Source organism: Pseudopipra pipra, chromosome 6 (assembly GCF_036250125.1).
Source record: "Pseudopipra pipra isolate bDixPip1 chromosome 6, bDixPip1.hap1, whole genome shotgun sequence".
NCBI classification, from domain to species: domain Eukaryota; kingdom Metazoa; phylum Chordata; class Aves; order Passeriformes; family Pipridae; genus Pseudopipra; species Pseudopipra pipra.
In genome coordinates this window covers 57,904,682-57,927,808 of record NC_087554.1, presented here as the reverse complement: position 1 = coordinate 57,927,808, position 23,127 = coordinate 57,904,682, and the positions used below count along the sequence as shown (strand labels likewise).

At 39.6% G+C, this 23,127-nt stretch overlaps 1 protein-coding gene across 1 annotated transcript in view; it reads left to right on the top strand.

Moving 5' to 3' along the window:
* Window positions 1–23,127, top strand: part of BRF1 (BRF1 RNA polymerase III transcription initiation factor subunit) — a 174,183-nt gene that overhangs the window by 127,602 nt on the left and 23,454 nt on the right. The window contains exons 13-15 of the mRNA XM_064659373.1: window positions 711–792; window positions 890–945; window positions 2,785–3,041. Of these exons, the coding sequence (XP_064515443.1) occupies window positions 711–792; window positions 890–945; window positions 2,785–3,041 (395 nt within the window). The remainder of the gene's footprint in view (window positions 1–710; window positions 793–889; window positions 946–2,784; window positions 3,042–23,127) is intronic.

Sequence of the window (23,127 nt, the reverse complement as noted above, 5' to 3'; positions counted from 1 at the left end):
TTACAATTAAGTAATTGCTACCTATCTCTTTATTTATTTCTGTGATTCATCTGAATAGTCCTAGATGCGTTTTATAGCTCCATTCTCACTAATGATGTTACTAAGTGGAGTTAACTGCAAATAAGCCTGGATGTGGTTACTGAACCCAACTCTCTAAAATCTAGAGGACTAACACTCCAGCAATCTAAGCTGGTTTCCTTCACACAGATGTGGCCATTGAACTAATAATCTCAGTAACTCTGCCTAAACCTTGGCAGAAACCTACCCAGAAGACACATGTTTCTGTTTTGGTCGCACAGGGCAATGGTTCCCACTCTGTTTTGAATTACAGACCACCATCAACACACAGAATTACTTGCAGACAACCATATTGTCGTAATAACCTCTCGTATCATCTGAAAAAGATCATAAACCCAGGATCGTTTTTGGTTAATTACAGACCACGTACAATGAATCCTGGATGGTTTTTGGTCACCCCATCATAGTTTGGAAACCAAGCACTGTTTTTTGAAAACAGGTTGTTGCTTTTGCCAGCTTTAGAAGTTACTAGAACTGCTCTCTGATTGTCACATCTCACTCATGTTTTCTTTTATTAATGTATTTTTAAAAATGGAATATGAATTGACCTTGCCAGTGGTTTTTCAGTTCAGTTTTGCTTTATGGTTTTCGATTTGATTTCTGAAAGTAGATAAACTTGTTTTGTCTTTTAGTATATACTTAACGAAGCAGAAGCTCAGATAAAAGCAGAGCTGTGGATGAAAGAAAATGCAGATTATTTGAAGGAACAAAAAGGTAAGTATGTAGGACTGAAATTCTCCTTTTGGCTGGTGTTGCTGAAATATGCAGTCTGTATAATCTTCATGCTGGTTACCCTTTTGTCATCTTTCAGAAAAGGAAGCAAGAATAGCAAAAGAGAAAGAACTTGGGATTTATAAGGAACACAAGGTATTAAACTGTGCGTTAATTGTGTCTGTTTGAAAATGTTCTGGAAATTCATGACATCTGCTGATCAGCTCCCTGTAGGATTATGGGCATACTGGTACAGGTCACCACTGAACGAGCAAAAGCTATTGTATCTCTAGCTGTTATTGAATTACAAAGCTGTATTTTTTCAGGTGGTGAGTAAAACGCTTTCTTGCCCAAAATTTTATTTTTAAATTGCTATTATGAGAAAATTCTGTGCATGTCAAAGTCAGAGCTAGCTCTTTGCATTTATGATTCCTGTTCTAATTGCTTGCTTATTAAAATACAGGTCTTAAGACATGCCTAATTTTTTTTTAACCTCTGCATGGGGAATTTGTTTGTACTTGCCATAACTTCAGTGGCTTTCTTTGCTCTTACAATAATGATTTCTTTATGAAGAACTGAACAGATCCTTGTTGCAGTCACTTGAAGGAGTATTTTGTTCTACCTTTCATAAAGAATGCGACAGTTATGTTAACAAATGGCATGTCCTGTCTCCATGTTTAGCAGTTTAAACAGCCTAATTGGCCGTATATTCACGATTTACAGCATTAGTATTTTGTGTAATTGAGCAAGTGACAAGTCAAATCGTCCACATGCAGCTAAAATCCATGTTAGTTTTTAGTGCATATATCCTCTATCTTTTTTTCCGACTAATGCGAAAGACAGAGTTTCCTGCTTCCCTTAGGTATTTCAACAATAAAAACAAAACCAGACAATGAAACACTGTTTTATACTTCAGAGTTTCTCATTCATCCTGAGCTCACGCAGACGTGGCAGTCTACCAGCAATTTTCAAAATTGTATAACTCGTTGGCACCGCCAAGTAGCCCAAACACCCACTTTTTTGTTCGGACAACACAGGAGTTTTTCTCTAACCCTGTATTGTTTCTGACAGCTCGAGTAGAACTTGATTAATGTGGTGCTTTCCAGTTTCAAGGTAGCACTTGACCCATGTAGGTAAACAGAGGGGCTATTATCCATTAAAAAATAAATCTCCTGCAGAGCTTGGTGTTAAAACCTTCCTTTGAAAAGGAAAACGCCAAATGAGAAACAGAGATTCTGGGGTGGGTTTTTTTTTTTGTACCTACCCAGGCATGGGACATGGCTGGAAATGTTCTCTGGTGTCATTTCTCGTTGCCTGGCTCTGTGCAGCGTCAGCCCCCGCAGCCCGTGCCTGGGAAAGGCACTTGTCGGTGACGTTGCCGCAGTGCCCGTGTGTCTGCAGCCTCCTGCTTCCCTATCCGTCGGTGTTAATGCCAGTCCATGCTTAGAAAGCTGCTGCTCATGTTCTTGGCCTTTTCCAGTGAGGAGGAGGAGTTGGGTAGATGCTTTCCCACGCCGCTTCAGACTTGATATAAACCAGCGTTGCAGCTTCGATGCAGAGTTGTCAGTGCTTAGGGGAGTCGTGACCCAGCTTCACTCTAAAGGCAGTTTTAGCAGGGGAAATTCTTTATGTCCATGCTGGGTAATGCTAGCAGGGTCCCTATTCCTGTAACAGGAGTTCACTCCTCCCCCCCCCTTTTTTTTTTCATGCATGAGAAATGGCCCATCCTTCTTCTCTGGCAGCATTGCAGATACTAAGTAAAGAATTTGTAATACACTGGGCATTTGGCAAAAAAGCAAACATTTACCTCTCAGAGAGAAGAAATGCTTTGGTCCCATTGAGTGGCAAGAGAGGGAGTGCTGGCTTAGCCTGGGCATGTCACCTGCATCCCCACCTCAGCAGCACCTGAGCCAGGACTGCTGCCCTCTGACTCGTCCCTCTGCTTCATGGAAACTTTGTTTGTATCTACATCACTAATTTTATATTTTAATTAAGCCAAAGAAATCTGCAAAGAAGCGGGAGCCAATTCAAGCCAGCACAGCAGGAGAGGCAATTGAAAAGATGTTAGAACAGAAGAAAATCTCAAGTAAAATTAATTATAATGTGCTAAGGGACCTGAACAGCAAAGGAAGTAACACAACAAAGAAAGAGGATGACAACACTGATGACAGCCCCAACACCAAGAAGCTGTCAAGAAGAAAATCTATTGCCAATAGGAATATAGCCAACCCTGTAAACAGTGTGGGAAAAAGGTACTGCAATTGTTCATTTATATCTCTGTCTGTGAGACTGTCTATGTATCTTTCTGAGCCAGACAATGTAGGGACTGAAACATTCGTTTGAGGCTGAAATAATGTTGGGGCTCTGTTTTTATTTATTTTGCCTGCAGTGTCATGGCGACACCTTATTTATAGTTCAGCTTTCAGAGGTCTGCTTTGGTGTGGAGTTAATCATCCTGAAGCCAAAAAAAAAAAAAAAAATCAATGGAAATTCATAAATGTGAATCATTAAGTCAGGGACACCTTTTCTTCATAAAATCCTGACATTTGCTGTCCTTCCTTTAAGTTGTCTGTATCAGCTGACGCAACACTAAATGTTCGAAAGCTTTGGCTTTTTGCTTGATTTGAAAAATACAGTTCCCATCTGTTTTGACAGCTAGCTGCTTTGATTAGCTTTTATTTTAGGTTTTTTCCAAACTTTTGGTGTTAATTGATGACACAAATATAAAGCTTTACAGTAAATATGCTTGTTGGTTTTCTGGTCTCTATTCAAAATATTTTATAGTACCACGAAAGCTCCTGTTTTAATGAGTAAAATATTCAGCTTGCTGGGCAGATTTATAGTGTGCTGTAAAGTGTATAAGGAGATTGATGTGTCCAATCTTCAATATTCAACTATTTTATCTGTCCTAAGTTTATGAAATCACGTTGATCTTCATTCGAATCATTTTGTTGTATAGTAATTTCTTACTTAGATGTTACTTATTTATTTACTGCCTAAAAGATAACATTTTTTTTGCTTCCAGAATTATAGGCCAAACCCCACAACGAAATTTTGGTATTTAATTCTGAGATATAAATTGATGTCTTTGCACTGTAGTTCAGATTTAGGCACGTGTTGCAAATGGGTAAAGGACCAGGAAGGGGCAGGAGGGCAACCACCTCTAGGGTGTGAGAAATAAAGAAAGAATGGGATACGTGGGATACTTGAAAACATGAAGCTGGGAGGGATTGTAAGTGTAAGTCTCTCAGAAGCTAAGCAAAATAAGGATTAGTAAACCTAACCCTTTATTTTGACTTCACAACAAGGCCAGAGATACAGGCTTCAGTTTTGGCTGATAAGCCAAATGCCAAAGCCACTGGCCCCACTGTCACCAGGATACAGGTTTTTGCAGTGTATCAGACATATTTTCTTCTTTATTCTCTGTTTTTGTCTTCATCTTTGTTCAACTTCTCACTCTCCATATCAATAGCTTTGCTTTCCAGTTCTTATCACACTGTGGATTTTAGTCTCTACAGTTGCTGCTCAGTGGTGGTGTATGATCCAAGCATGTAAGTTTTCCGCTAGTCAAGGACAGGGAAGATGCATTGGGGATTAACTTAACAGCATTTAGCTTATGCTTTATTTTCAGTTTACAGGTATTAATGAGTGGTATTTCTGGCATTTCTAGGAAACTATGGCTAATTCTGTTTCAGAAATGCAGTGCTGGATGGGAAATAGGGGCCGGGCAGGATCCTGGTTGCGTTTCAGAGCTCAGCAGTGACATCCATCTCGAGCTGCTTTGCCGCATCCCAACCTTGTCACTTCTGAGGTTTACAGAAATGCTGGGCCCTTGGAAATCCTGTTGAAGTCAGCATGTTAAACTCTTAACAGGTGTTAAACTCCTTGGAAAATCATGCCATAAATATTTAATTTAACAGTGGTGCAACTTGAAAAGGTTTCTAAATAAATACAAATCAGTATTTTCCAAAAGCAGCTAATAAAACGTGTTTATTTTTCCTCTTGAGAGCCTAAAGTACGTCCTTAAGATGCATAACAGAGTTTCCTGATGATGATTAGCAGATCTTGGATACAATGAATTTTGCAGCAGAACACTTCAGAGGAGGTTGAGCGTATATGCAGATAAGTGAGTTAAGAAGATTTTGCACTCCTGAAGTAGGCAGTGTTCATGCTTAAATGTTATCAAGGACTTGGCAAACATTAGTTTGGGGTTTTTTTACAATTAAAGATTTATTACATACTTTTGATTTTTTTTGCTAGTAGTCTAAATGCCATGCCTTTTAAATGGCATGCATAAATTTGCGTGTTCTGCGTTGTTCTTATATGCTGAGCTTTCATCACCTTTGTTCAGCATTGTTCCTCTGAGAAGTGAATGGCTAAATATTTTCCCAGTGATACAAAAATCATGGTAATTTATGTGCAATTAATAATAATAAAACCCCTGAACATTGATCATTAGAATAATGAGTGAAGTACCTGACGTGTATTTTTCCACGAGCCATTTACAGAGAAAAAAATCAGATGATTTGGATTGGAAAGGACCTTAAAGATCATCTCTAGTTTTGATGTGTAGTGATTTCCAGTCTTGCGTGTTTACCTTTATATATCTTAAATATTTAGTAAGCTGCATTGACTGCACTAGCACCATATGAATAACAGGCTTTGAGCTGGTCATTCAGTTTATCAGAGTTGTAGTCTGATTTTAAGGAGTTCTTGTTTTAGTCCTGATCACAGTTAGAAGGTGACAGTACAAGGACTACCAAGTTACAGGATAGGAAAAGAATACTCATTCTTGGTGATGAAAGCAGCACTTCTGTAAAGGTATAAAATTAGGAAAGTGTATTTTTTATAGAGGAAGATAAATAAATATCTTTATTGCTTTCCGTTTGCAAGCCATTTTATTTGCACGCCAGGTTTGGACAGATGATGCAGTCAGGTTTGTCACGTGTCTTAGAATCATCTTCATATGCAGTGTGTAGCACCCTGGAAATAGGAAGTTCATCTTAATGTCCATCTTCCTAATTATCCCTTGCTATAAAATACTCTGTGTTGTTACTTCCACACAGAGGACTTCAGATATCCATAAAAAATTGGTTTCCCCAACCAGACATGGTGCAATATCTGGGCGATTTTTCTTTTTTTAATATAACATAAAGTAGCAGTTACAGTGTTCATCAGTTAAAATATTGGAAAAGCATTTGTTTCCTGATGTGATAACGATAAGCAAATTTTACAGTCTTGTAAAAAGTTGTTGATTTGCAAGAAATTTATAAAGAGCTGGAATGCTAGGCATGGTCCCAGGAGCAAGCTTAAACTGGATAAGTCTTTCAGTTGGTGGCCCTTTTATTAGAGCTTTGTTGCTACTATAATCACTTAATGGTTATTTGGATTCCAAAGGCGATATAGTTTTATCTACATCTTCTTTCGTAAAAAAATCCTGATTTTGAAATCTAAGAAATGTGTGGTATTTTCTGCAGTTTTGTTAGGAAGGTACTTTCAAATAATTCTTCCAAAGATCATGCAGGTTTCTCCTGTTTAGGTGGGCAGATATTATGGACATCAGTATTTTCAGAAGCAAACTGGGGTTTTGACATGAACTTTTTGAGCTTTAGAAAAAGCTGTGCTTTCCTCAGACACGCCTCTCAGAATTAAACTGAGGCTATACTTATTATATCTGTCAAGATGGCAGAAGACTAGTAATGATAATATAAGTAATTTTAGGAAATTTTATGTTGTGTAAATGTATTTCATTCTATTTCTTAATGCATTTTTGTTCCAGTGAGTGTCACGACTGGTGCTTCATATGCAAAAGCCTTTTCATTCTCAGTATGTTGAAGATGTGGCACAGTGTATGTTACCATAATAGATGTTTCAACTCTGATTTCAATTACCAGTTGCACAGTTTATCTTCACTAATGTCTTCTGTGCATATGAAGCATAAGAATAATATGTTGAACTCTGAGAAAAGAACAATAGCCACTTCAAGCTACTTAAAATCTGAACTACAATTAGAGCTGTGCCATGCACTGGAGCACTTCAGATTCAATAAAAAGGGTTTTTAGGACTGGAAGCTTTTGGTTAGAAGCTTAATAATTTATTTTATATTTACTTGAACTGAATCTTACAACATTACATGTAAAGTGAAATGTGTTGTACCAAGAAAATGTGGGAACAAGAAAGCTTTCAAGTCACTACTTTTAAGAAATTTTAAGCCTGTTTCTTGCTATGTGCTTGAAATTGGTAATGATATCAGAAAAGACAGGATCTATTATCAGGGGACTAAATATGTCAGGTTAATCTCCTGAAGAATTTGCCTTGGAAGAAATGAAGCAGGACTGTGAAGCACAGTGGAATCCTCTGCAATGAAACAAGGTTGTTCTGAATGGAACTGTACGAATATATAATAGCCAACCAAATCATGCCTGCTATGAGTATGACAGAAGCCCTTGGAGGAGATCTCAGATCTGATTAGATTTAGAAATTCACCTCCAGATTCTCTCCATGCTCTCACTTGTATTGACTGACTTTCTGTTTTGCTAGTACACATTGGTGCATGGCTCCACCTGTGCTTTAGAGCCGTGGGATCTGGGTATTGGGAACCGCGCGCCTTCAGCACCAGGGACTTGTTCTGCTGCTCAAGTTCCTGCTCCAGGATGCACTTTTTCATTTAACATCTGCTCCAGCTACATTTTTATTGACTTTTCAAATGGGCGTCACAACTCAAAAAATCTCCTTTTTTGTTAGGGAGAATGTATGTGATGCTTTTCTGCAGCCTAGCATTCGGCATCTCATTTACCCTGATAAATTACTTGCTGCTTTCTTGGCTCTAACGGGAACCACATCTCCCTGGAGGGGTAAATATGGGGAGAAGACTAATCTTGGTGCTTTGGAGGAGCCTGACAATGCCACACTGCTGAGGGAGCCTGGGGAAACAGTAAGGGGCCTTCAGCTGGCTCCTCCAGCTTCCATCCTTGTTTATAGTTGGCCCTTTCTGGTGTCCAGGATACTCCTCAAGGTAGGAGGTTGCTTTGATGTCATTGGCTTTGCCAGATTAGTTTTGGTGACAGTGTAGCAGGAAGGGGACATAACCCAAACCAAATTCTGTGAACAGTACTATTAGTTTGTTTTATATTACTAGAGTGGTGTTTGTGGAGGGGAGGAGCATCAGCTCATGTTTTCCACATTACTCAGGTCAATCCAAAACAGCGCAAAACAAAGCTCAGCTTGAATAATCTGAGGGATTTCTGGGTGTCTTCAAAACCTTTGTATTGATTAGACCCAAGTGATTATTAAGGTTAGAGCACTTTTGATTCACTATATCAAGAGAGTTGTTGGTTCAGAATCTTCTTTTGTTAGGAAAAATGATATTGCGGTAATAGTTTAAAAATTTGGGAATGAGTATCTTAAAAGTTCTCAACTGCAACTGGTGCAGTGGAGTGTGATGGGCTGATGGATGTCTGCAGCCAGTCCTACAGGTTGGCAATTTGTGATGAAGCAGAGCTTCTGAAGGGGGACAGATCTCTGTGTTAGAATCCTATAATCATGAAGGTTGTAAGAGACCTTTAGGATCATCCAGTCCAACTGTCATGTTTGATGGATATGAAGCTTTGAAAGAGAGTCTTTTCCATGCTCACTTTGGTGGTATGCATTCTCTGTGCAAATTGGCCTTTTGAGATGGGGTCTTAAGAGTGGTTTTATATGCTTTAATTTTCCACCATATATTTTTATTTCTCAGAAGTGCCTTCAGCTCTTTGTCTAATTTACTTTCGATATCCTGTTTTTCTCTCTCTGCTTTGAAGTCTGTTACAGGGTTTGGAATTCATGTGTATTTACTCTGAGATAATAATTTTTATTTCTTGTCTTGTGCTGCTTTAGGCCTTCTCTTTATATGTGACTAAAGTGCTAACACCAATTTCCCAGCTGGAATAAAATTCCTTATGGAAGATACTGGGAGTAGTTGCTGAGATGGTAGTTGGGAGTTTCTTCTATAGCTTAATTATTATTTGGTTGGTATTTTTGGAGTTTCCTCTGGAAGCAATCTCTTGTTGGCTGCAGGATTCAGACTAGACTGTGATTCCTGGGTATGAATGTTCATGTGGTGGGAGCCTTCCTGTGGAGTGTGTGGAGTCAGCTTTTGGTCTGAATATTGTGTACGTGGTGAATACATTTTCTAACCACTTTGACATAACTGTTTTCTTATGTGATCTGCTCTTTGAGAGTTTCTTAGGAGTGTAATTTTATGTGTGTTTTTGCTTTGCTGTGGTATATAATCATTTAAATCAAAGGTTAATCAAAATGATTAGTCATTTTGAAAAGGAAAACGGTGACATTTGATAAGTACCTCCACTTCAAATAAATCTTACCAGTATTTTCCAGTCTTGTAACTTTTAGAGGGACAGGCTCGTACAAATTATGTTTAGTATTTTATTTACAAAAAGCAAAGCCAAGAAAAAATGAATTCAAGGCTTCCAAGGTTCTGCTTTTCAAGTCATGCATCTCCTTATTAAAGTTAGCTGTTTTGGGGGAGAGCTTCCTGAATGACCTTGAAAGGAGCTGACACATGCGTTTACTTGTTCACAGTTGATTTGAGGAGTGGATCTGCTAAAGCCTGTAGTGTTGTAACCTGGCTAATGCTGCGAGTTGCTGCTGTTCCTATGAGCTAAGAAGCCTTTTGTAATAAAGAGATAAATCAGAGGCAAGAACAGGAAAGAAATGGATCTGACCCAACATGTTTTAAAATGAGTTTGTGGGGTTTTTAACTTCTGAACACTGAACTGTGATGACCAGCAGCCTTTCCTTCTTCAGTAAGTGAGGGCACAGGAGGAAAAAGGCATTACTTCTGCATGTAACACCACGTCCCAGAGAGGATGTGAAGTTAAGCAAATGCCACTGAGAAACTGGGGAGGCAGGAACCAGCACATGATCCAGGGCATGATGTGGCAGGTTATCCCTTTGCCCTCAAATTAATTTCTCTTAATACTGAGATAGGACAGAAAAATGGGGAAAGAATTAATTTCTTTTTCCCCAAAAAAATCCAAACAAAAAAACCCACAGCAATTCCCCAAACGTGCCCCTCCAGAAGCTGGCAGGTGTTTGTCAGGATTTGATGTTTATTCTGATTACTCAGCTATTTTGAAGATCAGTTCCCCTGATACAATAGCATTTTTATTTCACATCTGTCTGGCTTGATACCCCTGAAAATACATCTGCATTAAACTCTGAAACATGTATGGATAGTGTTTTGAATGGCTGTGCTCTGCACCAGTGGGAAAGGAGCTCCTCTCCAGCCATTGCCTGGCACAGCTTGCATCCCCAGCCTGCTGCAGGAGCTGCTTCTGCCACTCATTCCGTTATCATTCCAGCAGTAATTCCAGCATCTCAGACTTTTTTGTTGAGCAGCATTGGTTCTTTAGGGTGAGGGTACTAAAAATCTCATTCCTTCGTCCCTCAATCCTTTCCTTCCTTCTGCAGGAGGTGAATTCATTTCCCCCTGTTCTGCCAGTGAGTCAAGAGAAACAAAATTAAAGATTTTCTAGCTTGTTGTATTACTAAAATGGAGTATTCTTCCTATAAAATTCCAGTTTGGGATTCAGTAGTTTCTGAATATTGGAATAACATGCCAGAATTTCAGTATGACAATTAACTCACCTGCATCTTCACTCTCTAAAATGTAATTGGAGAAAAATGCCCCTGGATACCTTAATGATAGGGGAAATAATGTAAAGAAGTCTTCTTGATGTGACCTTTACCGATTTTTTTAAGTTCAATGATGCCACAAATCATCTCCAGTTGTACATCATTGGTTAAGAGCTTTCCAGTTTTATAGTAAAGATTTTTAACGTTGTCAGGATTTAGTTTAGTGTAAGGATAAGGGAGCATGGTCTGCTGGGACTGCAGAGGAGTGTTCCTGAGGTGTCATTTATTGGGACTTACCTAGAGCCTTTGAGAAAGAGAAAGAGAGAGAGAGAGAGAAACCCTTTAAGATTGAGTGAGGACACATCTAGGGTTGTGTGTGTGTTTCAGCAATAACAAGCATCTGCTAAATCCAGTTCTTGATTCCATTTTCCCCAAACTATTAGAATGCCTTCAGTTTAAAACTAAAAAGGCATTGATCCGGCTCGACCTCGTGGGCCAGACCCAGGTCAAGTCTTATTTTTACAGCAGCCTTCTTGTTTGTTTAATATAAATTGGTTATTGCTTTTCTGCCTCCCACTCAAGAAAATTATCTACTTGTCGGATTCCTGGGGAGGTCAACTGGGCAGCCCAAAAATGCAGAGGGGATTTTGGTGACCGAAATAATTTTGTCGTGCATTTTACGACCAAAAAAGAGCAATTTCAGCCCAGAAGATAATTTTGTGTGACAGTTGGATTGCCAGCTCCTTGTTTATCTATGTTCTCATTTTCAGGTTGGTTATAAGAAAAGTCTCTGTGAGCTTTTTTTTCTTCCAAATTACACCCAGTGGCTCTAATGGGAGACTTAATATAAATATGTATGTGCAGTCTCCTGAACTTTATAGCGTGTTAGCAAAACCACTTATATGTGTTGTGGGGGTGAGGGGAGTGGGAAGAAACAAAAAAAATCAGAAGTGTGATATGTCTTGTTATCAAACCCTGGAGGTGCACGTCCTGCTGTCATGGCTGAGGGGACTTCAGCACTGTGAAATGCTCGTTCTCAGTCTGTAGATTTTTCTGATTTCTTTTTTCTTTTTTCTTTTTTCTTTTTTTATGGGTGGAAAATGCTTGGTTTCTGAATTGATTTTCCTTTTACCCTTTTCCCAGCAGGGTCTTCTTGTTGATCTTCACAGTGTATGTCTGCTCATTTTTCTAGTATAAACCAACTCTGATGTGTTTTAGATTTGCCAGTTGAGTTGAGTCTTCAGCGAATATTTGTAAAATGTTGAAGGAAAAGGAAAAAAACAAACAAAAAGTTAACTTTTCCTCACTGCAGCATGGCATACATTATTTTACCAAGGCTAATACCCAAGCTGGCAGAGCAGTCACATGAAGCTTCTTGTTCCTTGCTGTGTACTGGCACTTCCAGACTCGACAGCTGGCAGCCATTGTGTGGTTCTGAGTGCAGTTCTTTCACCATAGCTGGGTAAAGTACTGGAAAGTTACAGCAGTTTGTTGCAAAACTTGAAGTACTTTTTGTTCACATAATATTTAGCAGGATCTACATAATTAGTTTTAAAATTGGCCAGTGTGCTGTAACTTAGTCATTTTTGTAAGTGCTGTTCCATTACCCGATGATGCTTCTGGTGCACTCACTGACTTCAGTTTTACCTTGCTGCGGTTGTTACTAAATATGGGATGAAACATTCTGAGATAACTTCTAAATGTGGTCTTGGAAGATATATGCAGCAAATTTAACTTTTTCTTCTGTTGTTGAATTCGCAATTTATTGTGAGTCAGAAATCTCTGCCCAGCATTTTCCCCTTCCTCCAGTGCAACATGGGGATACATTGAACAAACCCATTGCTGTGTTTAGGATATGCAGGAACCAAGGACACTTCCTGACCTGCTCTAGAGCAGCTCATACTTTTCTCTCCTACAGACCTACAAAGTATGTGGGAGGAAACCGCTAACTTTTACATGCATTTTACTCTCCCTTCATGTTTCACACTTGAATAGAAATTTGTGCTGCCACAGAGGTCGAATAGGAAGGTACAGAGTACAGCATCTATGGACCTCAGGAACTGCCATCCATCTCCCAAGTGCACATGCAAGTGGAGAACCTCTTGCCCTGAGCGCTCTTTCAAGGCATTGCTTTGCTCAGCAGCTCTCAAAACCTAGACAATTTGAAATCTTTCCGTCGAGCAGAACTGTGATAGCTGGGAAGGAAAGGATACAGTGAGGCTATTACAGCCCAAGTGACGTGGTGCAATAGACTTGAAATTTTTGTTGATCCTCAGAGGTGAGTGTAACCTTGCTGAACTGGAGCACTGGAAGATGCTTGGACATGGAGAGCACTCTCAGGCCACATACAGAATAGCAGTGCCAGACGTGTACTCAGTAGTCTGTCATCTCTTTATTCAGAAACAGGTTTAGACGTGGTATTTATGTGAAAGAAATATATGCTGTTACAGCACAGTGTTCTTTAAAGAAGTTATCAACATATTTAATCTGAGTGGTTTGAGATACTTAATCTGAAGTATGAAGGACATGCATACAGATTTGAAAGTGGAATGAAGTGGCTGATATATTTATTTTGTAAGGTTATCTTTGCCTGTCTACAGGGGTAACATAGTAGTTTTAATAGAAAAATGGCTTTGCACACTTCTGCAGTGATTTTATCATGGAACAATAAAGAAACAAAATAATTTGGAATCATAACTGAAACCTCTTTTGCTCAAGTTTAGTGAGATAATCGTCAGATTAAAGCTGTAGTTGAATCAGTCAGTCATCTGATGAATTAATAACGGAGATTAAAGTCAACAGTGAATCAATTTATTAGATGAATAGAAGCAAGACAGAAATCAGGGTAGTTTAAAACATATAACTGGCTATTACAAGGCAACATCGGCTGCTGCCTAGTTCTTGGAGACAGAGATGGGACCAGAGTCCAGTCTGGGCTTCAGTAAGTCAATGCAAGGGTTAATTCTGTGCCTGAAGGTGGCACAGAATTAATTCATTAAAGGTGGTTTAGACACTTGTTCTTTTTCCTGCCAAATGAATGGTGTGCAAGCAATATTGGCTTAAAAAAATTGATATGCAAATATAGCACGACTTAGACATGTTTGCACTTTATTCATACCTGTTGAAATATTACAGAGAAAAAATGATGGGAACAGGGCAGAAGAAAGGTGAATTGCTTTGTGTAGGTTGTTTGTGGAACAAGGTGGGTGGGAGAGCAGCTTGGGTTGTTTATATCACTGATGGCTGCCTACTGTGGACTTTGTGTGGGAATTCATATATTAGGCTGTACCTTCTGAGCCCACTCCTCCTCCTCCTCCTCCTCCTCCTCCTTCTCCACCTCTGGACACTGTCCAGGAGATTAGGATCATTAATGGCTCTCGGTGATGTGGCAGTGCAAAAAAACTACTGTTTGCCAACGTGTTTATTCGTTGCCACACCTCTTCAAACCATCTAAATGCAGTGGTGAGTTAAGAGCTTTCTTTGCCTAAAACCTGATCCAGTCCAGTTGTGATTTTGAGCTTTGAGCAATCTGGAATATAAAAAATTGTTGGGCCTTACTATCAGATTACATGTAACTTAGTTTTCAAGTCAGAACATAAACGCTCCAAAAGTACAAGAGAGAAGCTTGATGAGAAAGCTTTAATCTCATCATGGGAAAAGTTCAGAGTATATATACCTTAAATTTTCATAAATCCCTGTAGGAATAGAACTACTTTTTATCCATGCATTCCTATTTTTATTTTCCTGTTATTTCTGAAAATATTTTTGTTCCTTTTCAAGAGCAAAGCATTGGGGTAATGAAAGCATTTTGTTTAACTGGATTTCATACATTGATCTTGTATGGCTCAGAGAGACTGTGTCATACATTTCATGAAAATAAACCTAAATACCAATACATAAACTCTAGAAGCATGAAATGACAATACTTAATTCTGTTATATTATAAAAAAAAAGGCAGCAGGGGAGGGGAAGCCTTTCAGGGCAGAAAGACAAAGAAAGGGCTAATTAAGGATTTAAAACCACTGAGGTTTGGTTGGAGGGGGGTTTTGCAACCAGTGAACTGAGTCGAATGTAAAGTGTGGTGTGTGTAAGCCAAAAGGAATCATAAATTCTGTGTGATGCAAAATAACTTCATAGCAAGTGACTGAGTAGCTAGAGAGATCTTGGATGGAAGGGAAAGGTTTCTATAAAAATAAACTTCATCTCACTGACCTTTGCTGACCCTGGCTGCCTCTCTCTTAATCTAACCTGAAGAGATTAGAAAAACTCTAAACATCAAAAGGAACCGTAGAGCTATTGTCTCCCAGAGTCCCATTGTGTTCAGGAGTGATTTCCCAGGAAGCAGCAGCCTGCTCCTGCTCCAGAGCCTTCCCCCCGCTGGCACCAACAATGCGGCCCCGGCTGTAGGTCAGGCTGCCCATCTCAAACCCTGCCTTGGAAAAACAACCCACCACTCTTGACATGATGGATGGGAAACCCGACTCCAGGATTCGTTTGCCCGAACTTGTTTGGAAGATTTGCTGGGTTTACTGAGTCAACATTTTTCAGGTGCTTCCTGTGCTTTATTCAGGAGTGGATAAATAACTCTCATTTTGTTCAGCCACAGACAACGCAGATGTAATTAAATCACATCAAAAGTTTGTCTTTCAACGTGGTTGAATCCTCAGCTTCTGGATTTTTTTAATATATATATTCTTATGTGTGCATATATATATTTGTCTGTATATATATAAAAACACAAGTTTTACAGAAAAATTTCTTTAAATGGCTATTGGAGGAAAATGCAGGTTTCATGCATTTATTTCTACCTCATGGGGAGAACTGACAACATTTCTGAGATCTGATGATTACTAGGCTGTAGTTTTCTGCTAACTTTGGGTCACAATTTAAAATTACTCCTTAAAGCATAAGGAAGTCTTAAATTATGAAGCAGTAGGAAATCCTGAGATCCGAGGCACTGAGTGGGCTTGCAGTATAGTATATATTCATTATTTTGTTGCTACTTCAGTAGCTCACAGGTATTAAGCACAGCATTACATTAACTTTTTGGTGAAGTCCAGACACTAGAAAACTCAAGTTTTATGGTTCAGCGTTTGCTGATAGGATTTGCAACTGAGGGAAGTCCAGACTTCTGATGGTTTTTAAAGAGTGCTTGTGAGAGGCCAGCCACAGGAACAGATGCATTTTTGTCTAAATTACTTTCTCTCTCTTTCCAATTTCTGTATCTTCTGATTTAATTTTAAAATCCATTTTAAAGCAAATGAAATAGCTAAGGCTTTTTCTAGCACAGTAATCAAGACCTTTAATACCCTACCTCTCTACACGCCACAGTTTCAAGAGCTGATGTTTATGGTGCTGTTGCCTGTGCTGGGCAAGGTGTTTGTCTACACTGTGGGAGGTGTAGTGGAGCAGGGGGTACCCATTTCAGGCTGTACTTTCAAGTAATTTTAAAAGTTGATGAAGATTTTCAGGCTTTTATTGTAAGACTTATCTTTTCCTAAAGCACACTCAGCAACAGAGCTCCTCTCGCCTCTGTGCTCTGCTCCACATCGCAGCTCCAGAGATATCTGGCCAGCTTCCAGTTTAAATTCACTTAATGGGGTAAATCTGAAATGATTTAAACACTCTCAATTTGCCACCGTAACCAAAAGGGTCAAAGCCAGGAGCTGTAGAAGCACTGATATTCGAGAGAATTTTTTAAAGAGGAATTTAGACGTAGCCGCTTTAAAAATGTCATTAAGATGAGATAGGGAATGCTTTAGGTAAGTGATTTCAGCCGCCCAAATCTTCTATTAATGGATCACCTTAAGATTTTCTGTACTGTAACATACCTGGAGCTGGAGTTTGTCCCACTGACCTCTGTGGACTTCATTTCATGCTCTCAAACAGTGGAGCAATATGTATTTTGGTGTGTGTACAAGCACCACACAGATTGGTGAGGCTCGGTCCCTAACGAGGCAGATTGTTGACTGAATGGATGTACTCAGGCTTTGTGTATGCTTTTGGGAAGGAATGGTCAAACAATCTACTTTAAAACATCTGAATTTTTGCCAATTTATGCTACAGCTTTCCCTGATGAGTAACTAAAGATGCGGTCTATGCTATTGCTGCAAATAACTTCCTTTTTTCTTTTGGGACACTTTTTTTAGGATGGGGCATCACTCTTGTGTTTAATGATCTTGTTTTTCTTCAGCTCTTAGCAAGTGTATCTCAATGTTATTTGTTGTCTTTTTGTCTAACTTAGGCTCCTAAGTATGGTTTTGACTGCAGTCCTCTTAAAATCTAGAGAAAGAACCTTTCATTTTGCATGAAGAGGAGAAAATTGCTGTGTTTTTCTTTTCCCTAGAACTTCAAAAGCACAAAAAAAAGTATTAAATAGGAGAATGGAGAAAAAATAATTCAGAAACATTGAAAGGTGCTCACTGATTAAACTGTAGGGAACATTCACATGTCTGCCATTTGGTCTCCTGAAGATCAATACTATGAGACTAATCTATGATGCTACAGCAGTCTACAATAATTCTAACATATTATCTTTCAGAGTATTATTACTGGAATAAAAATTGTTGGGTTTAAATCTTGAAGATATTGGGATACTCATCCTGGCATTCATTATTTCATAAAATGGATCCACAGTGTTCTCTGTGTGCAGACACAGTTCGATATTCTTTCACAATGATATTGAAGGATGATCATGCTGTTCCAGTGATCCTGTCCAGCACAGTTACACTTGGATGGGGATGTAAAAAAAAAAGGCAAGGAAAAAACCCAAGCAAAATGTGATTGCTTCGTATCTACTGCTCAGCATTACAGAAGTGTCATCTCTCAGCTGAGTGATGAGGGGAAAACGAAGGAGTGCCTGTGCCGGCACGATTTTTCTCACTGAGAGCTGCAAAACCAGCTTGAAACTTTTTTGTGTTGATTTACAGTCTTTGTCCATTAGATACTGCGAGTTTATAATTTGGTGAGGAGGGAGAAGCATCTTAGTGATGTATTTATTGCTGTACTGACAGACAAGTATGAAGTTAGGGCTAATTATAATTTCCTGTGTCTCCGTAAATGGATTTGAAATTACTTGTTTGCTCTGGTGCTGGAGTAACTTTTGTCATTTATTCTTTTTTCTTTCAAGCAACTGAATCCCATATTGCCTCTAAATTGGGAAATATTAGATTTCCTTTAACTAATCCTAGAGACTTGGTTTTGCAATTGCATTTTGAAACACTGATGGACAATTGTCAGTGGAAGCAAAAAACCAGTATTCGTACTGAGGCTGAATTTGGAAGTCTTTGTTAAAAATATGGTTATAAAGCAACCTGTGCCATGAGCAGCGGAAATAGCGAAGTCTAATTTTCTACCAGTTGTCATCTCTTTTCCCTTGATCCTTCCCTTCCTTCCCTGAAGCAAGAGCCCCGGTTCTCCACTGTGAGCCCTTCCTGCAAGCAGAGATGGGTTTTCTGGTACGAGGCACGTAGCTGTCAGCCAGCTGGTACCTGTGTGGGACATGGTCAACTCCTTCCCCTTTGCTGAGGGAGCTCTTTTGAATCTCCTCTTCCTACTTCCAGTTTTCATGAAGGGCACAGGAACTTGGTTATCTTTGTGACTTTCACCTCTGTGGGACTTTGTGGCTGCTGAGTGTTTGGAGGGATTGGAGTGGAGTGAATGAGAGATTGATGGGCCGTCAGCATATTGCATAGTTATCCTTTTATAGTTATCTGTTCCACACAGTGGAGCGTGCACCCTGTGTGTGGGGGCAAAGACTTGAAAATAAGGAGTGAATTTCTGTTATGTAGTAGCTGATTTTTGGGGGTTGGACCAGATGACCTTTAAAGGTCCCATGCGACCCAAACTATTCTATGATTCAGTGATTTAATTGGACTTTTAGAGCTTTTAGTCAATGTTAAAGTTGCCCAATATCAGTAATCAGTACGTAGATGTGATACATTTTAATAACTTTGCTTGTACCAAACCAAAGGGAGTTTGTCATAACACGAGTCGCTTATTGATGACACGGTTGTCTGTGATTGATTAGAAGTGGCAGATTTATTTCAGCTTCAACTCTTTCCATTAGCATTCCTATCGACCATCTGGCAGTGGAAAACCTCACTTGTGAGATAGACTAGGATCTCGTTAAAAAAATTACAAGATTTCTTGGGGCCTTTTTTTTGCCAGTGTCCTGATGAGCAGAAAGTTGTCACTTTTAGTGACAGTTCTTGTTGCCTGAAAGGGTTGAGACTGATGCTGGGTCAGCCTGTGGCTTGTTTTTAATGGTTTTTAATTATTGCCTCAATTGCAGCAAGCATTTAGTTAATGGTTACACAAGTATCATTTTGTGGGCTTTGTAGTTCTTCCATAGCCTTCAGTTGTTGGTTAGAATGAGAAAGATCAACTTGCTGTTTAAGTGGGAGGAACAGAGCAAACAACTTTTTTCAAAATGGTATCTACAGAAAACTACAGCTTTCCCTGAATTACTCAATTATGAGAATGTTGTATCATAATCAAAATCATTTGACTGTGTTTAAGATGCCCTAATCAAAATCATTTAAAGATGATGTACAAGGAGGGATGCTGAAGGGGCAAAAAATGAATTCTAAATGAATTGTGATGTTCCTAAGTGTGAAGTTGCCTATATGTCCATTAAAAGGTAGATACATGTACTGATATGAGAGAAATATGGAACTGGCATGAATGGGCGATGGCACCTGAGGACATTTAGTGAAGCTTCTCCAACAGTCCAGTAAATTACATCACAACCTGAAGTGCAACAGCTGCTCTGGCGCCACCATCTCTTTATGAGTAATAGTGTATCAGGGCAGTCTTTGGTAAACAGCTTTACAGGGCTTTTCTGCTGCAGTGTCTGGCACTTGGAACTGTAATGCTGGCTCTGCAGCATCCCCTGCTCCCCAGAAATACAGTCATTCAAAATAAAGGCATGAAAACTTATGGCAAGGGCCCCTTCCTTCTTATTTTACAGGTGACATTCTGAAGGCTGATGTTATCTGTGTGTTGCAGAGAGGTGAGTTTCGGACAGAGAAAAAATATTCTATGTGAGTTTCCCCTTATCTGCAGGATTTGTTTAAAACAATGCTTTGATGTCATTGTTAACATAATTTTTTTGAGTGGGGGAGCTTTGACAGAAGTGTTTCCATTTCTCAGAGTGTGATAGATTTCTGTCCAGGATTTCCAGAGCTTGACCTTGGGGTCTATAAATGTTTTAAATGGTTCCATGGGTTTTTCAAGGTTGTGGCTTGTTGAGCCGTAATGCACAAGGGACTTCTCCCTAAATGGGCTCTGCATTGCACTTGGACTCACACAAACATTGCAGCAAGTGAAGGTGTTAAAAACTATGCATGAAGGTCAAAGTGACAGGTCTTATTAGGAGATTACTGGCAATAGTTTTCTTGAAGAGTAATCTCCTAACAATTTATTCTCAATTTTGAATTTGATTTTGGAAATAGTGTTGAGGCAGCATTGAGATTACAAAGATGGTAGTTACATGCGTAATATTTAGCATTAGAAAGGAGATGGATCCCTTCTGGTTCTATTTTGCATTATTAGTAATGTTTATGCTGGGGGAGTATGCAATTTCTGAAAATGAAATGTTTTTGGACAGTTAGCAGGGATTATCTGAAACACATACATAATGTATAGTGTAATTCTTTTGAAGGTCTCCTCTGTTACCCTTTTTTTAGTCTGAAGGAAGGTAACATTGGAGTAAAAAGGGGGAGGAAATTTATTCAGCCACTTGAAGGCATTCTGTGGAACATTAAGATTTGTTTGGTTTTAAGTGTTTCTCAAAAAGTGCTTCTCTTGTCCGCTATTAATTGTGCCATCACATCTGTGAAAGATCATTATCATATTCTTTTATCCAGACACGTGTCAAAGCTTTACTCACTTCCAACCATCTGTAGACTATTTGATACAAATGCTTCAAAAATTGAGCTAATAGCCAAGGCACCATCCCTGTATCTGAAAGTTTCTTAAATTTCGTCACCCGCAGGTTTTTTTTGTCCTACTTACTACACTTTCTTTCCAAAACAATACCTTTTGGCAGCTCCTGTTGTATTCATACCGTTGCTTTGGATAACGGGCCAGACTTACGCACACCACCATCTCAGTGCACTCTTCTAGATCCTTTGCCAGTTGTCTGCTTGAACGCCATCTGTTCCTGGCAAGGAGTTACCTTCAAATACCTAACGAAACAGGTCATGGGAAAAACCAGAGTCTTCCAGGAGCTAATGGTGATAACACACCCTGACTCTCTAACGCCGTTAGCATTTTCCTCATAGCACTTCAGGAAACTTGCTCTATTTAGGCAGATTCTCTTACCCCAAGATCTTTCCTTTAGAGGAGCAGTACCAATACCTGCCCAGGCAAACAGTGAGGAGGGTGCTAACTTGCTAGAAGATGTTTTGTGGAAAGCTTGAACAATGCATGAAATTCAGTCCTACCCCATAATGAGCTGGAGAACTGTGCTAATGAAATCTGCAGGAGACAATAAAGTGAGTCATACAGCAAAGACAGCTGAAAACAGCCCTGCAAAGTAGTGCCGCTAAGGAAAAAAATATAACTGAGAGCAGGAAATAAAAAAGAGCATCTTGGAAAACATCCAGGCTAATGCATCCAAAGAAATACAATCTGAAACGCAGACATAACGTGGGAGCAGAAGCTGTAAAAGCCATAAGGCTGAAAAAGATAGAGAGATAGTGGACTGCAAATTAGATATGAGGCTCTACAAAAGGACCAATTTGGGCCATGCATTGGAGAAGCAGCATGTGACAGATTAGGGAGGCATTAGGCCTGTCTTGGAGAACCATTCACTTCTGCAGATGAGAGAATGGGATTCATTAGGGTAGTTTCAGCAGGAAACAACATAGTGATGATGATCTGGAGGAAACACTGAAGCGCCATCCACGGTGCGGTGTTCAGAGCCTGCTTATGGGGGAGTGTGCAAGCTTCTGGAGCATAGATGAGGGAAACAGCAGCATATGGCATGGCAGAGCTGGGATGCAGATGAGGAAAAGGCTGATTTCAGTGGGACAGCAGAAGGAGGGTTTCAGTAGTAATAAGGTTGGGTGCCATGTTTGAAGATGGCGTAGTCAAAATACAGGTTCAGGACCAAATACTGAAGCGAAATAAGATCTTTGTCTCTTTTTGGATCTGTATCTGATTAGGTGAAGTCTGAATTTCTTCCTTAAGGCACTCATGAACTTGAACAAAGAGATAAAATGGTGATAGTGAAGCATTTACTCACTTCCAAGGGTCCTCCTTCCTCACCATAACTGTGTGAAAGCAGATGGTGCTGCGTGTCCTGGTCACTTATTGGGTGAGAGAGGAGGATGAGGATGCCAGGCTGGCCCAGTTTCATCTCCCTCTGTGGGAGTCAGCATCTGCAGTTTCTTTTTGCTGGCTAATAACACAAGTAGAAGTGCAAAAGGGTTTGAAAACATCTTAAAAGAAGTTTGTAGATCACCAGGGCTGGTTTGTTTCTCCTGCAGGAGTGGGGCTGTCAGATGCTCCTTGGGATGGGGGCAGCTGAGAGCTCCTGCCTGTGATCTGGTGTGAAGGGGAACTGTCTTGACCTCTCTCCACCATTGCTCCTGTTGACCCTGTTAAAGTGGGTTTAGTCCGAAAGAAACAAATCATCAACTAATTATTTCCCCACTCTGGTGGCTGTTGTCATAGACGTTCTACCATTTTAAGTAGGAATGGTTGCTTTGAGCTTTTTTAGTGTTTTTTTTAGTATAGCAAACAGAAGGGAAAACTAAAATCTAATTTACTGTGATCCTGGATGCAGGTCAGTTGTTCATGTCGAAAGGGTTATATGAAAACAGGTTGTGTGGAAGCTTTGAAAGTGGTCCAGCTTGCTGCTTAGTAGAGCCTGATAATTCAAACTCCTTTTTCTAATGTTAGCATTAATTCCCTTATAGCAGTATTATAAAGTTGCTTATTTCACAGTTCTTTTAAATGTGGTACCCTGGCTGTAAGCAGAGCAGGCAACTTATCAGCTCAGCAGCCGCTGCTGCTTGCCAGTATTGGATGTTTGGTAAATGCTTGGAGTCAACCCTGAGAGTTTATGGGCATTGGCTCGTGTTTCCTTTGCTCTGAATTTCACTGCACTGTTAAAATCAGGAGTACTAAAACCCTGCTAAATTTAGAGAGAAGAGAGAATCTGTGAATGCCCACAAAAAAATGCACCTCCTGGCCAGCGAGAGCTGGAGCTGGCTGAGGTGTGAGGGGGCTGGGGTTTGGGGGGGAGTCTGCAGACATACCCCAGCAGTGGTTCTGTGCGTGTGAAGTGAACCCAAAGGTACTTTATGACTTTGTCAGAGAAGTGGAGAGGGAGTAAAAGAGCCTCCAAAACAGCACTTTTAATAGCTCGAGGTGGTTGGGTTTTTTTCTCCTTTCAAATGGTTTTATTTTATTATATCTGACACCAGTCAAGGAGAGAGGAAGCTCTTTAACCTTAATGCAAATAAAACAGTAGTGCTTTGGAAAAAAATCTGTTTGCTTTGTACCTCTAGGCCAATGGTTGTGACAGATCAGAGAATTTAACAATAAAATTACCCATTATTTGGGTTTTTTTCTTAATCTGTTTAGCTGTAACAATCTGTTTGAAGCCTGATTTTTACTTAGGAGGAGTAAAAAAATTACCTACAGCAATAAATTCATCTGTCTGTCATGCTGTTTGTCTGTCTGTCTATC